The sequence below is a fragment of the Buteo buteo genome, chromosome Z (genome assembly GCF_964188355.1).
Source record: "Buteo buteo chromosome Z, bButBut1.hap1.1, whole genome shotgun sequence".
Lineage (NCBI taxonomy): Eukaryota > Metazoa > Chordata > Aves > Accipitriformes > Accipitridae > Buteo > Buteo buteo.
In genome coordinates, this window is record NC_134204.1 from 19,163,174 (window position 1) to 19,179,460 (window position 16,287).

The 16,287-nt window shown below is 36.8% G+C and overlaps 1 protein-coding gene across 1 annotated transcript in view; it reads left to right on the forward strand.

Annotated features, from left to right (window-relative positions):
- The window catches only part of NDUFS4 (NADH:ubiquinone oxidoreductase subunit S4), a 49,581-nt gene that overhangs the window by 5,464 nt on the left and 27,830 nt on the right, over positions 1–16,287 (forward strand). Inside the window, exon 2 of the mRNA XM_075020228.1 lies at positions 15,136–15,214. Within this exon, the coding sequence (XP_074876329.1) occupies positions 15,136–15,214 (79 nt within the window). The remainder of the gene's footprint in view (positions 1–15,135; positions 15,215–16,287) is intronic.

Here is a 16,287-nt window from a genome sequence, read left to right on the forward strand (position 1 = left end):
CAGCCAAATCTTGCATATTCACTGACTGAAAGTGTCACCAGTGTTTATTTTTTATGTCACGTGTCCTTTTATGACGATCTGGTGTCTGGCTCTTCTGAAGGAAGGTCCTTTTTCCCCATCGGTTTTGCATGCTTTGAGGGAGAGAGTGGATTTTGGGCAAGTAGGATGACTTGAGTGCTTTTGCACTACTTTACATAGGATCTCAAAGTTGCTAATCGACCGCTCCTTGCTTCTGTCCTGTGAAAATTGATGGCACAACAACATACTGTCTTATTCATGATTGGTGCATTGTTTGTGGATATGCACCTGTATTATGAGGCGAGAGTGGCTCTGGTGAACCAGAATGGTGTTTTAGATTTCCTTTTTTGGCTTGTCTGTTTGGTGGGAAGTAGGGTGTAGGAGTGCTCCCCGTTTCCTTTAAAATGGAAAGAGGAAGCGTTGGAAAGCCTCCTTGAAGGAACAAAGATGTTGGATATAATGAAACATTAGAACAGTAGGATGTTGCTGTCAAAGTGAAGAATTCTGTCACAGATTAGGGAAATGAAAAAGTGAAAAATTCCATGTATCATTTAGTTTAGCCTTCTTCTAATGCACAACTTGGCTCCTAGTGAGCTAAGATCAAGATCATTCTTATTCTTAAAGTTGTATGAGATTCCCATAATGTTTCTTAAAGTTCAGGTACTTTCAGTATTGGTCTAGGTGAGGAAAAGGATGGGTAGAAAGATGTGAAAGTAAGAGTGGCAGAAGGGAAAAGAGGTTGGGAAAGCCAAAGTTTGAGAATGGGGGCAAGGGAGAGATGTGTTGTTCTGGAAATGGCTGGGTTTCTATTGTAATTATGGAGAAGTAAGTAGAGCAGATGTTAGGACAGCAGAATGTTCCTGATGAGGCTTCTTAAATAGCTGTTCATTATTGGGCATATAGCATGGATTGACTTATTTTAATTACATTTGGTTCCTTCACTTTTGGAATTAGAAACTGAAAAGGGGAGGAGTGACAGCCTTTTCAGCAAGAGGAGGTTTAATAGAGACAAGCAGAGAGATGTTTAAGGTATGTTTGTGTTGAAAGGTAACTAGTAAATTAAGTGATGTGTTTGCTTCTGCAGTAGAACAGCTGAAATCTCTTCTTACCAGGTCTGTGGTAACTAGTCATTGTTGGCTCAGAACTGCAGGTCACCTACCTAAAGCTTGGCATATCTTTAAAAAAAGCATTATTATATGCTAGAATAACTTATTCAGTAAATCTACTGATCTGAGGACCTAATAATCTCTCACCTTTGAAGATTTGAAGAGGAGTGGAGGTAGGAATAAAAAACCCCAAACCCCACCAAAACAAAACAAAACCCCAAACCCAAAAACCTTGGAGGATAGATGTGAAGTTTGTTGGCACTAGTATCCTAAAACAGAAGGACATAATACTTTCCTTCAGGGACTAAACAATTTAAAATAGGTTCTGACACTGTGTTTGAAAATGACACTTGCTTTGTTTTCAAAACAAAACACCAAACTTTTTTTATGGAAAAGGCTTTCATGTTGGTATTTCCTATTTTCCTTTGGTATCTCAAAGTTTGAGAGAAATGTATTTGTAGAACTTGTTACAATGACTTCAAGCACTTTTTTTGTCCAATAAATAAAGAAATTTATAGGAAGATTATGAAATGCCCTATGGATACATGGAGAAAGGGAATTCAAATGCCAGCTGTCAATAGATAGAATTTCAAATCTATCTTAACAAAATCATAAAATTTGCTTTAGCAGTGGTGATTTAATATATACTGTTCAGCAGGTTTAACTCATACTGGAAAAATACTACTTTTTGGGTTGCAAAAATGACCTTGATGTTGCCTTAGTGTAGGTTTGAGCATTATGACTCAATTAATCTTGTTATTCCATTATACATCTCAGCTTGATGCAATATTTATATAAGATTGGAAAAGCCCAGAAGACAGTTGGGTTGAGTTGTATTTCTGACTGATAGGAACTGTCACTTTCAAAGCTGTTCTTCACAAAAACAGGCACTATCAAAGTGCTCCAGTGAGATTCAGAAGTTAAGTTCCAAAACCCAAAGTAATTTGAGAATTTAATTGATACCTTCTACCTCAATAACATGCTGCTTTGGCCTTTGACTCAACTAGACACAAGCAAATTAAGTATCTGATAGTTCTTTTTTGGGGAGGAAGTAAATGCAAATCAAATAAACAGTAGGAATTATTAGACCAATGTACAGCTCTCAGTGTATTAGACCAATGTAATAATTCTTCCCTGTGGCACTGTGGGAAATCTCGCCTATTGTTAAGCACACGCTGATGAATAGTGAGAATGGAATCTAATTGTACTTAATACGGTTAATATTTTTAGCTTTTGTCTGCATTCTAAATTTTGAATGTTGCTTTTGCTGATGTCTTTGTATAACTTATTCTATGAACAAATCATCTACTTAGTACGGTAATAATTTCTTATCATCCCCAACCTTGTGACTGTTTCTGTCCTTTTTTTTTTTTTTTTTTTGTAGAGGAATTTGTGAACTTTAAGCATGCTTGAAAACAGTGTTATGCTTGAGGTAAATTTCTGGAGATAAAAAGGCAATGTTCTCTCTGGGACTAACAGAGTCTTGTTCATAGTTGCTATGTTTCATGCGATTCTTTGTGATGCAGGAAAATATCTGTTCTTAAACTTGTGCATTTTTGGTTCTTTGTAAGTGAACCATGTCTGCTTGCTTTTTTTGTTTGTTTGTTTGTTTTGTTTTGTTTTGTTACCGTAGGGCCACCCCACCAGGCAGCTGTTGATTTTTCTGCTGTGGGCCAAATTGTCTGTTACAGATGAAATTGTCCGTTGTGAGAGGCTGAAATGTTGAGAGGCTTATGTAGTTAGTAGGGAAGCTTGAATCTGTTCACAGATGGTTTAAAAAAATCCCAAATCAGAAAAAAATAAATATCTTCTTTTATACTTTTATGTTTCAGTAAATTTGTATAATCCTTAAGACCTTATTGTTTTACACGTTTTATCTGTATACATGTTTTCATTCTCATGACAATATAGTAGATCTTGATAAGCTTTTAAAATTCTTTTGTAAGAATATGATTCTGAGTGTGTTACAAAGTAAGATCTTAAGACCACATCCTTTATTGTTCCTAATAAAAGGTATTGTTAAACTAGCAGGAGGCAAGCTGAACAGTTAACATTACCTTCTTTATAATGCATATTTCTGTATTTCCTAAGAAATGAATGGCATATTTCTGACTGAGTTTCAAAGTGCAGTTGTTCCCTCCTGGCAGTATAACAGTATGTTTAGGTACCATTTTGTTAACAAGCTGCTTTCTAACTGCAATAATTTCTGTCTGTCTTCATCTTCCCTTGACCTGTGACTGATGTTGAGGAAGTAAATTAACTTTTGACAGTCAACTAGACAGACTGTAGGCAGCTCCAGAATGTGTGTGGGCAAACAATTCTTGCAGCAGCTTATTCTTGGAGTGTTAACATGGAAGATTTCATAAACAGCTTCTATTCGTTATTTTTTAAAAATCAGATTTGATGTATTTTATATAAAATACTGCATTTTAAATGAAAAAAAAAGCAGAGCTCTTCATGCAGTAGCTTTGACTGTTCTGTCATGTATTCAGGGAGTATTTATATGTGCTGTGTAAGTTATCTAAAAGGAGATTCTGCAGCAGTGATGTTTTTTCATATGTCAGTGTTGATTGTGCCTACTAGAGAAAGAGACAAATAATCTGAAAGTTGTTGTCTGAACTGGAATTCAAGAATAAGGTTTGCATTTGAAGCACCAGTTTTGCCTTAAGGGTTTATTCCACTTTAGAAAACAGTGAGCAATACCAAGGCTAGCAGTCTCCTTTCAGAGACCTAATAGCTGTTCAGATAGTAAGAATATGAAAGGAGACTAGCAAAAGGAAAGAATAGTACCAGTGGAGGAGGAGGGGGTCAGTGTATGAGTACAAGAGAACACACAAATAGGGTAGCTGATGAGGTTACTTTTATTCTCAAAGGTAAATTCTCCAAAAATGCTTGTAAGGTGTGGTTATATTAATAAATAGCGGTAAATGGAAAGAAAATGAAAGTAAATGTGGAACAACAGGAAAGTAGACTTCATTTAAATAGCTTGGCAGTTTCATTATATTACTCTTATAATCCACAATAATTTATCCTTCATCAATTTAAAGAGTTGCTGTCCCAAGACTGCAGATGCTGATACAGTACTCTCTAGAAGAAAGGACTTTTTTTTTTTTTTCCTAAATTGGTGCCATGTAATTGTTTCTTGCACTTGCATGTAGAATAGCAGTTAAAGGTTTGATGTGCTAATTTTTTTAAAACTTCTGTTGGAGACACTTGCATAGGTTGCTTACATTGCAGCCAACCATTTGTTTTAAGCTAAAGACAGATGTGTATTGTAGAAGCTGATTAATCACACTGCTACCCACAACAAACAACCTCTGTGCTTATTTAAAGAAGTAAGATTTAAAATTGATCATTATAGAGAGACTACATAAAAATTAAGTCCTCTGCTTTAGTTGCAAAGTAATGAGGCTGAAAAACGTGCAAATATATCACATACACTGGCAGAAAACTGAATTTGATAACAATTAATGACTAGCGAAGTGTCAGGGAGCAGCAAGGGCTGGCTGCTTCTGAAGGTAAGGCTGAAGAAGCTGAGGGTGATCCCAGCAGGCACAGTACCCTTGCTGACTAGGGCACAGTCACACAGCATCTGTACATGAGGAGAGCTGGGTGCTGGTAACAGGGTCCATCAACAGGGTCAGACACAGTGAAGTAATGAGTGAGGTCCAGGGTCTGTCTGGGGAGTCCACTCAGGAGCAAAAGGAGCCAGAGACAGGTTTGGAGACAAGCTGCAACATGTGTCTGAAGTTGGGTCTGAACAGGACTGGCGCTGTCCTGCAGCTTGGGTGAGGGGTCTAGCCAGGCTCAGAGACAGAAGCCAGAGCCAGGGCTGGAGGCAGGTACACTTAATGATGTCACTCAGGCAAGGGCTGAAGACCCAGAGGTGAGCTTAAATGGAGCTCCAGGGCCACAGGCAGGGGGTGTTCTGGGTGAGGCTGGTCATGGCCATTAATACCTGTTAGAGCCCTTAGGGTACTGATGCATGGTCTGACAGAGTTTGTCTTCAGACTGTTAATATTAGAGCACAAGCTGACTTGAAAACTCAAATTGTTATTCTCGCATGTAAGATAGCACCATTGGTGTATCTTCTCTGCATGTAACTCAGTAGGCAAAGATTTACTGAAATATTATGGGGCTTGTTCTACTCAGAGGTGTGTGAAAAGGAAGTTGGAAGTACGTCAGCAAAGGAATGAAGTGGACAGGCATAAGAATTAAAAAATCAGCTGCAGTGCGATAAAATGGAGAGCAGCTAAGCTACCTGGTAACTGGAATGGCAACAGTTCAAAGAGGAGTTGAGGATGAAAGCTTGATGTCAGGAAGGAAATCGAAGAGTAAGGTGGCTGAGGCAAGGCAAAGTTGACAAAGCAAGGGTGAAATAAAACCATATGCAATAATATTAGCTAGATTATCCCATTCTCATCTAGAAAAACTTCTGAGACCATACAGTTTTGAAAAGTGACCTGCTTCTGTATGGCACATTCCATTTGTGAGGCATTTGACTGTCTCTAGGTGGCTTTTATGAAGTACTACAAACATAAAGTAATTGATGGCTCTTAAATACATTTTTTCATAGCTTCCCAACAGCTGAGGCTTACTAGCCAAATACTGCATTGACTTTCATGAACCATTATAAACCAAGATGTAGTTTTCCAGTAACACTTGAAAGGAGTCTTTTTTTTTGTACTATAGTTTAGTTCAGTAGTTTACAGTTCAGGTGTTTGATGGCATTAAATAAGAAAGAAGTTGCCTTTATTTATATGCCATGTTTTACAGACCTCGCTATTACCTTAGATTATTAGAGTAAGTATTACTTAAGTCTGTAAGTGCAGTCAAGTAGAAGGGCTAAATCAAGAGGAAAAGATAGGGGTGAAATACAGGACCGTACTATGCCATAAACCAGTTTGCAAACACAGAGGGATCTTTACTCATTTTTTTGTTTAGTTTTACATGATTCAAAGGCTCTTGTTCAAAGTGCATAAACTTCCCTAAGACAGAGGTGGGTTGTGGCACATTAGTTTCATTCCTCACAGTTTTGGAATTAAACCCTTTGACTTTTGTTGTTCTTACTATAAAGAGAGCACAGTTTTTAGTTACTGTCTAGTTGTATGAATGCCTGAATGTGTGTGTGGGGGGAGAAGTTTGACATTTAGAAACCACTAACAGAGCTAATATGTCACCTGTGTATTTTGTCTTTACTCCCTACATAACTTTTCCCTGTTCCTTTTTAACTTTTTTAGGCTTTCTAACTGGATAATGTAAAATTCAGTTGACAGTTGATATGGGTTATGCAGCATTTCTAGTATTATTTGCCTTTCAGCTAACTTGCCTACAAGAGGCTTCCACTGGTTCATGGGGAACCTGCTGTTCTCAGACTGTGATCTGAGGGTAATTTCTAAGATTAGGTCTTCTGGTTTGGACACCAGTGTGTAATGAAATTGCTGGTCAGCAACTGTACAGGTGACATTAGTTCAGAGCTCCTGTTGCCTGACAGCAGTTGGACGTCTTACAAATTATGTATTCTGTTGCTGTAAAAATATTACACCAGCTCTTCTTTCATAATGAGTTTTATGATTTCTACTGCAAAAATATTTAAATAATTTTGGGTCATTTTATTCTTAACATGTTAAGCCCCTCTCTCAAAAGCATTTCTAATCTGCTGTGATCTGGAGAGACCACTGGCATACTCTGAGTCATGTGCATATGGGGGTCTAGAAGCACTGGCACGACTTTGTTCAGAAGTTTAGTTGCGAATAATGACTGAGTTTATGTCCAAGCACATTGAGAAACAGTCTGGCATCAGCCTGGGACTTGCAGAGAACTGTTTCAGGATGTGAAGCCGTCACTTGCTACTGTGCTGACTTGAACACAAGCTAGCTCTGTGGATTTTTGCCTCAACTATTCCTCAGCTTAAGCTGTTTTCATTGTGTGTATGCTTGTGCCATACATGTACATACCTAATTAATGCTCCTACAAGGCATAGTGCTCAAAAGCATGGTGGAGACCTGTGTAGCTCTGCAGGAGTAGGTTGAGCCTGCCTGTGCTTACTGTCTTGGTGTTGCAGAGCCTTCTGAAGGGTTGTGCTGGTCTTTGTTGTGTACCCGGTGGTGTTAGCTCTCTTAGCTGGTTAGAGAGCAGCTCAAATGGGCCCTGTTTGAGTCAGGGGTAGTGCAGGCTTGGCACTATGTCAGCGCTAACCTTCTTCATTCCTCGTTGACCCTGAAAAAGCTGGTTGAATGAGGGAAACTGATGGTGGGCAACTCAAGCCGTGTCTTAACAGAGCTGACTTTTGTCCTGGGGACTTAACTGGAGTGCCAGGAATGGCTACAGTGTTATGGTCTTATGGTGGTTCTGGAAGGACTATGGCTGTGTTTGCATAGTGCTGTGGTTCAGCTGATACCTTGGTTGTCTAGATATGTTAATAGCATTCTCCTATTTGTAGGATAATTAAAGTAGAACTTAACTAAAATTTGATTGTTTTCTACTTAATAAAGTGTTTACTACTTGAAAATTTAACTGATTTAATATTTCTAAAGGCAGGTGAACTTCACATTTAGCTTTGAAGATACACCCTAAGTTACAAGCCACAAATCAAATGCTTTAAGTATTTTCATGTTTATTCAGTACATTTGTATGACCATTGCTTCTTTTCATAATGCAGATTTGCATAACAGAAAAACAATCAGTTCCTGTCCTGTTTTCCAAACTCTTACCTGGAAAATAAATATAAATATTTTGCATATGAACTTCTTAGCAAGTAGAAGCAGTGTTTATATATTTCTATTTCTATTTATCTTTTTTTGCCACTTAATACAGAAATTTTAGTAGTTTAGATTAAATAAATTGGTATTCCTTTCATCCATTCAGAAACATGATTTAGTGTGTTTATAATTTAACATCATTTTGTGGGCAAAGGAAAAATTACGATGTGCCAATATTGTCTGAGAATGTAATTATTTATAAATGGGGAACTTGCTTTTCCTCCAAACCTGAAAGTTACTCATGCAGTTCATACTACAAAATAGAACTGCATGGTCTCCACAGGCAGTGTTTGGCATTATATTCCATATTTTGTTTATGTTGGGATATTATAAGAATACTAAATGTGTCCTGGTAAAAATAAAATACCATTGACTCTGTTAAGTCTTTACCACTTTAATTATAATAGCAAATCTAATACCAGTGAAGTGTTATCCCACTCTATTTAAGTTCATATCTCAAAAGTTCAACTTTACAAGCTGTCTTTATAAAAATGCATTATATTGGGGCTGAATACTGTGATCTGTACCGTATTTGACATCATATAACAGGCAATCACTGATGTCTGTATATTATATGAGAGAACATTATACTGATTTGGCTTTAGTCTACTTAAGTGCAGTGTGTGACTAGGTTGGATGCTATGGAAGTCCTGAGCCGGCAGTGTTTCCATGTTCTTTTTGTTCAGAATTTAATGTCTTTATAGTGGCTGTACACTGTGAAGCTTATATTATTCCTGATAAATGCCTTAATATTAAAAAAGGTTGGTTTTCTAAGAATTATTATCTGCTCAATGTGTTGAATGGTTTTTTTCATGGCTTCTGCATATAATGTATATTCACACCTGTTGGTGCCCTGGTCATTCAGTATCAGAATACTTAAAACACCATTTAGGCTTACTTCTTAATGACTGCCTTCATTTTTCATGAGGCACCTGAGGTTTTCTTCAAGACTTTGTTTCGTCTCTATGTTGTGATCTGATTACCTGTGCTGTAATATCTGGTTTTCTTTAGCATATGTCCAACAGTTGACCAAAAGGGGGTGCTAATAGATCAAACAGTCAGATGTGTTGCATAAAGAGGTTAAGGAGCCTTTTTTGTGTGCAATGAATTAAATCTCAGCTACTGAATTAGATCAGGTAAATACAAGTTTTCACATCTCGGTGTTGTGTAACATGCCGGTCACAGCATTGCTCTTCATGGAAGGCTAATTCATGCCTTGTAAATATGGCTGCTTCTCACCTTCTACTAGGCTTGTGGAGGATTCTTCATGACATTTCCAGAGGCTTCGTGGCAGGCATTCTCTTCTATAAGACTTCCATTTATTTTTCCATTTATGCAGTCAAAAACCAAAAGCATATAGGGGTTAGACATAGGTTATTCAGCAGATATTTAAGAAGTTCAAATTGGTTAAATTTTAAAGATTGAATACAGATATCCAAAACTACCAAGATAAATGTTCAAGTCACATGCCTTAATGTCCTTCATCCTGATATCACAAAAGACTTTCACTGCCCATTTTTTTACTGTTTGGTTTTTCCAGTTCAACAGAACTGGTGAATGGCATCAACAGAGCTGGGGCCTCTAATGTAAGAAGGCAATAAGAGACGTATGTTCCCTGCAACAAGGAACTCTGCTATATGCTTATTCCACAGTTGGATAAGGTGGTCGAGAAACCCGATGCTGCTGTACATATTGTAGTGAAGACTGAAGAACTTCCAGTGGCTTCTCAGTGGACCCCTCCATTTGTGTAGCAGAGACGTGGAACCTATTTGTGACTTTGCTGGAACAGCAGATGGTGGTGAAAGGGGAGCACACGCTTCTCACGGAAGACACGTGGTTAGGTGATCATAGCATTTGTTCTTCCAGGATATGCACTACCTGTAGAAATTTTTGAACTCTACAAATTCATAATTTCACTAGTAGTTGTCATTAATTTGTTCTGTTTTACTGAACTAATGTTAGAGTATTTTTACAAGTATTTAATAAGAAGACTGTGTAATGTAGTCTTTGCCAAATTTCTATTCCTGTCTCTACACCGTATAAAAGACATTTAGATTTTCTGTAAGACTCTAAAATAACTAACTGTAGCCATAACCCAGTCTAGATGGAATGTTCAGGTCTATAGTGCCTCTCTAACGATCTGTGCCTTGTGGAAGAAAAGTGGCCTTAACCTTTTTTAAATTCCTCACACTGAAACCCAGAAATATCATTAAAGTGTATTGTTTAATAGCAGATACTAAAGCAGAGTTCATGCTGAAGCAGGACCAGGATCAGATTGATGGTAAAGAGAAAATTATATTACACAAAGTTACATTTTAAGTGAACTGTAGAAATGAGTATAATGAAATTACAATAAATGATAGAAATTATTAAATGATAAGTGTAAAATGATGATATGGGATCATGTAAGTAAAGTTCACGGAATTTAAATGCCCAACACAATGGCATGGGTGGGGGAGAAAATACCACTTTCATAATTGCAAACCAAATAACAATTTGAGTGGTGGTCTCTGTAGCCAGTTCTGTAGCTGCTATATGTTCATGCCAAGTTTTCCATGTTTGTTGAAACACAAAGACACCTCTGTATCTGTGTGACAGACGAACATGTAGAGAACAAAGAAAGAATCTTCCATTAAGAGAGTGACCAGAAATCTGAGAGAGGGATTGGGGAGGAGGAGTGTGATGCCAGATGCATATGAAGGAAGAGGCCCAGAAGGACAAAATTCAGCAAGAGGAGAATTTTGCTGTCTATGAGTCCCTGTGAACTAAGTGTGGCATCTTCACCAGCCGTATGGCCAGGCCTCCTGGATGAAATAAAAACTTTTTAGGGACTAGAAAACCTTGTGAAGGCTTGGTTATAATCCAAGAAGCTGCAGATTGGATTAGCCACATATTTTCCCATAGTATCCCACATTAATGTATCTGCAAGATCATAAAGGACATGAGTGACCTTTTTTTTATAAACCTTAATTTTACTTTGTCTACATAATTTTGAAGTTTTTTTTGTTTTAAAAGGCTAACTATTATAATAAACACAGGCTTTTACATTTAAAAGCTTGTTTGTTCATCACAGGGGAGCTCCCTATAAGAAAAATATTTGGGCAGATCCACAATAGAGCTGTGGCCAGCTTGGAGTCTTGTCATGCTTTGTTTATTAGATAGTAACTGTGAAGGAAGTTTGTCTGATCTGTGTTTTGAATGAGACATTAATGAGCCTAGAAGATAGCAGGGTTTATTGTTGCTAGGTATTATGTGTAAAACATTCTGTATAGTTTCTGAACTTTAGAATTATATTGCTGGTCTATTTATTATTATTTAAAGTAGTTTTGTAAGTAGAGTAAAAAAAAAAGTAATTTTAAATCAAGAGTTTAATTAGTCTTGGAACAGGGTAAGAAATGGAACTTCCTGCTCTTAAGGCCTCATCGCAGGATGTTTTGACAGGAAAAAAAAATGCATAAGCAGTCAAAAAAAGGGAGAACGGGATAACGTGGATCCATGTTGCTTACAAAGAGAAAGGAAGAAAGCATATTACCTTTCCGGAAGTCAGCAGTAGAAGAAGGAGGAGAACCTTGTGAGAATGGAACTGTAAAAAGTATGTTTTATACTTCTGCAAGTTTATCAGTCACAAAAGCTACCTAAAGGTCAAGGTGGATGTGGACAGAGGCAAGTATTAATTGGGAATTTTGTGAGAATTACTTTACTGTTGAGGACAGAATAAAAGGTTTAAATTCAGTGGTCACTTAAGTGATTTAGGTTGTAGATTAATTTAATTTGAAGGTAGAATAAAAGTTGTAAAGTTTATACAATTTCTAAGGGGAAACTTGAGTGATGAAATGATACTTGTCATTGTGGGAGTTTGAAAAGAGAGGATTGTGTGAAAGAGGTCTGTTTCCTGGTTATCTCCTCAGTTAAGTGCCTGACATTAGGGACAAACTTGCAATGAAACCTGTTGAAAATTAAACAAGCACTCTGGGAATCAAGTAACACTTTCTATTAACTTTTAAGTAGCAGTATTTCAGATCACATGATATTTCAGAGTTGCTGGTATTTCTAAGCTCCAGATTACTTTCCTGTGAGAGATGCAACAAATCGAAGTATCAACAGCCTGTCGTCTTTAAAGCAAAACTGGTGGTTTATGTGTTTTTACAGAGTCCCCTCCATGGACTTATGGTTCACATTCCTAGTCTAGTCCAAACGTCAGTTTTCAACCACTTTTCAAATACTAAGTTCTTAAGGAAAGTATGTTCTTTCCAACTCATTGCCATCCAGGGATGGACAGAACGCAGGGCATTTAAGAAATGTACAAGATTGCAAATTCCAGTAACAGTTGGGCTTTTCCCAGAATGATGTAGTCAAGAGGAATGGCTTTGAAAAATGATGAAGAGGAGCAGAAGTTGACTGAGGTTAGTAAACTGTCTGTCTGCTTTTGTAGAAGAAGAGCTATAACATCATGGAGAGCTGTAAGGTGTGATGCCTTGCAATTTATCTCAATTGACAGACACATCTTCTGCAAAAAAACCAGCTCCCTCTGTATGCAGTGTAGAGGCATCTCAGAGAGAGTGCCCACCTTTAATCTCGTGGGATTTTTATCCTGCTCTTCCCTATTAACTATAATGGTATGAAATCTCTTTTATTTTTTTTTCCTGCAAATACAGAAATTTCCAAAATGAGCAATCATCTGTGTAAAAACAAAGTCAAATGACATAATGCTGAAGGGCATGGCATTTATTCTTTTCAAAGCTGATTAATGCTTTTCCAAATTAAAAAAACAGACAACCAAATTCAAACTGAATTGTGCTAAATTTTGTTCCCAGTTGCATTTATATTACGAGAAAAAGTGCAATTCTGATCAGCCTTATTACTTAAATCCTGACACACTCAAATCTTTACATATTCATCAGACCTCTCCACCAAACAAAGTTCAGAGAACGTCTTGATTCGTTTTAGATTATTTTCTATCTACAAATGACCAATTTGATTGCAGAATCCAGTGCCCTTCTTTGGCCATATATTAAGTAGTGTAGCAAACGGTGTATCATGTGAAGTTCTAGAATACCCACAGAATACTGCTTTGACTAAAATTACTGGGGTGGGGGAGAAACTAATTTTCATATTACAATGGTTTTGCCTTGTTGAAGGTTGGAAAGTTTGTGGCTTCAGCTACTTACCACTGAAACTCAAGTGTAATGCTGCTGTTCTGAAGGCTTTTAGAATAACTTCTCTCCTGGTGTGTTTTTTAATAAGGACCATCTAAGAGCCATTTCTTGCAGCATACTGCAGTATCTGTCTATTCAATTTTTATGATGTATTGCTTTACATGTACGGATTAAAAAAATGACAGCTGTGTTGAGCCAGAAGCTCTCTGGGACAGATTTTGAGCTAACAGTGTGGTTATCATTTTAATGTTTATAAAATTCTTGTGGTCCCTTGCACTTGAAAACTTCATCTTGTTCTTCAAAGTACCCTTCCAGACAGATTTTGTCATCTTAAATAGAAATAGATAAGTTTGTCTATGTCACAAAGTTGGGTGATTCTATAAACTTTGTGCTTTGAGTTTGTTTTTCATGATGCAGAGATTTTTTGAAGTTGTTACTGGCAGATGGAAGGTAATTTAGTAGAGTGTAATCTGTGTTAGAAGTACAGATTTGTGGGAATCTGCGTTTGAAATACTACTGAGCTGAACTTTGTTCCAGTTGCTTAGTTTTATAAGGTTCTTGTGGCTTTATAGTCACTAATTTCAAATTCCTTTCTAGTGTAAGTTTTACCTACTAAAAACTTTGCTAATATTGTCTGAAAATTGAATGCTTGTTTAGTTAATGTGTTAAATCCAGTGCAGCTAGATTAATTAAATGCTCAAGTTCATATCTTCAAATGCATTCTCACCAGAATTGGCAAAAATTAGGGAGGGATTTGAGATTAGAAGACATGGTAGATACATGTGTTACGGTCTGTTCCTCCAGTTAGGTCTTCATTTTTCCATGGCTTAGTAGAATGCAGTAGAAGATATGCTCTTTTAATTCTACAGGTTTTGAATGATTGTGTGCAAGTTATCTGTTCCTGAGACACTTTTCGTGTTACTGACTATTTATTTAACATTTCTAGTTTATGTGGGGAAGGGTTAGTTTGGATAGTACTGCAGATTTTCTGAAAGTCTTGGAATTTGACTTTAAAAGCTGTGGTATTTTTAAAGGCACCTATGGATGGTCTCCTCAAAAATTAGGTAAACATTACCAATAGCGTTAAATTACTAGAAGTACGATTATAAATATCCCATAGGCAAAATCATTTGCATCTGCAAGCATGTCTGGCTTCTGAAATCAGGTAGTCTGAAGAACAGTTGAAATGAAAGTGGCTTAGTCCCTCTTACTGTTCAGTTGTCTATATTCTTGCATTTTTGTGCCTCATTTGTTTAAAATGACCTTAATTAAATGTGAAGCACACCATTAGCTCAGAGAATTGGGCTTTTTGGCTTGTTTCACTTGCTGTTGCATTATTTTGCCAAAAGATGATTTGTATCAAAGGGCCCAATCCTGACATTAGTGACATAATGCAAATTAAGGGCAAATTTTACTTCTTAATTCAGTGATGTAGAATTGGGTTCTGTGTTTTTGTCTGCACCTTACAGGTTTATTAATTATGCAAGAAGATTAATCATATTTCTTGGAAACGAATAAGGTGACCCATACTGATATAGAAATGAAGCAAAACGGTCGTGAGCTTTGCCCACTCAAACCCAGAAAATTTTGTTTGAATTATCAGCTTAGGGTTTGTTGTGTTGTTTTGGGGTTTGGGTTTTTTTTATTTGTTAATATTCAGTTGTTAAAGTGTAGAACTGGAGCTTTACCATTACAAATAGATTTAGGATTTTTTTCCTCTGATGCTATCCTTTTAAGGATCAGAGTTCCAGAATGCTTGCAGCAGCCTTGTATTTTTCTGTCTGTTCGTGACAAATCAGCTACTGTACATTCATATAGAGCAGTACAGTCCTTGCCACTGGCAGTCTCTCTGTGACAGAGAGCCTGTAGGCTGACATAAAGTGCAGCCTGTTGTGAACTGCTAAGTGGGAGTCTGCCAAAAACTCAGCAGACAGAACTAATTGGGGAGAAAAAGGATTTTTGTGCCCTCATCTCTCCCTCTTCAATTTTTTTTACAAGACGGATATTGTTAAAGTAACTTGTTTATGTAAGATTTGTCTGCCTCTATTTTCTCATTGCATGAATCATTTTTTAACTTCAAGTCTTGCACCGCAGGTCACTGAGCACTTCCACATGGCGGCTGGCACAGGACCAAACTCGAGACACGCAACTCATCACAGTTGATGAAAAATTGGTAAGGGTTTTCTACTGCATACTGCTATGATACAGCCTTCAGGGTTATTTCTGCACAATAGGCATTCAGTATGGTATTCTGCGTTCTTCTAGGAAAGGCGTTTAAATGTGAACTACAAAGCAACAATCCTTCATACATTTTTAAAAGGGAACATTAGTAAAACATAGGTATGTGAAGGAAATGTGGCATTCAAAGTGTTAAGCAATATAAAATTATGAGTACCTTGTTTATTATATTATGGCCAAGGACCAGTATGAGCTGTAATTTATAACAAGTTTGTTCTTTTTGAAATTTGGGTATATTTTCTGTATAGTGAAATTATACAGAATTTGCCAGTTTCCTGAAATTATCTTCATTAGGACCCATATTACTAAAGAAACTGTGTAAAGAAGCATGATGCAAAATTATTGTTACTATGCATATATACTCTAGCTTTTGAATATGCATGAAGGTTAGATTACAACTAGGAACAAATGCATAACATTCTTCTGCTAATCAGTAGCAGATCAGAAATTTGGCAATCTTTTCTTGTAAGTTCTTCCATAATGTGTGGTCTGTTACTCTAGATGCAACCTGACACTTATGTTTACATTATTCAATAGTATAATTTTTGTAAGACTTCTGGGGGGAATGCGTCACAGCAGAAGCATGCTTTTCATTGGTTTTCATATCGCTTTTGAATCTTCAGGAAAAAAAATTGCCATCATATGTACCAGACAGTTCATATTGTATGTACTTTCTTGTATCCCTGAAGCTATATTAACTACTTAAGAAATATCTGGAATTTGTGTTTATAAATTGAACATTGGTAACGATAACTACAAGTTGAGACAGCTGAAGTTTAACAGGGTGTTGGAAAAAAAATGCACCTAATTTAACAACTCTTTAGGGCTTTTTTTTTCTCATGCTTTGTAATATAGATGAAGCAATAATAATTATGGGTAAAAAAATTCAGTTCTTTTGTAAACTTTTTTCTGAATTTAAAAAGTAATAGTATAATTTTCAGTTTAATAATTAGGGAAGAAATGAGTACTGTATTCTAGTGAACATGATTATCTTGTTAATCTAGTTGT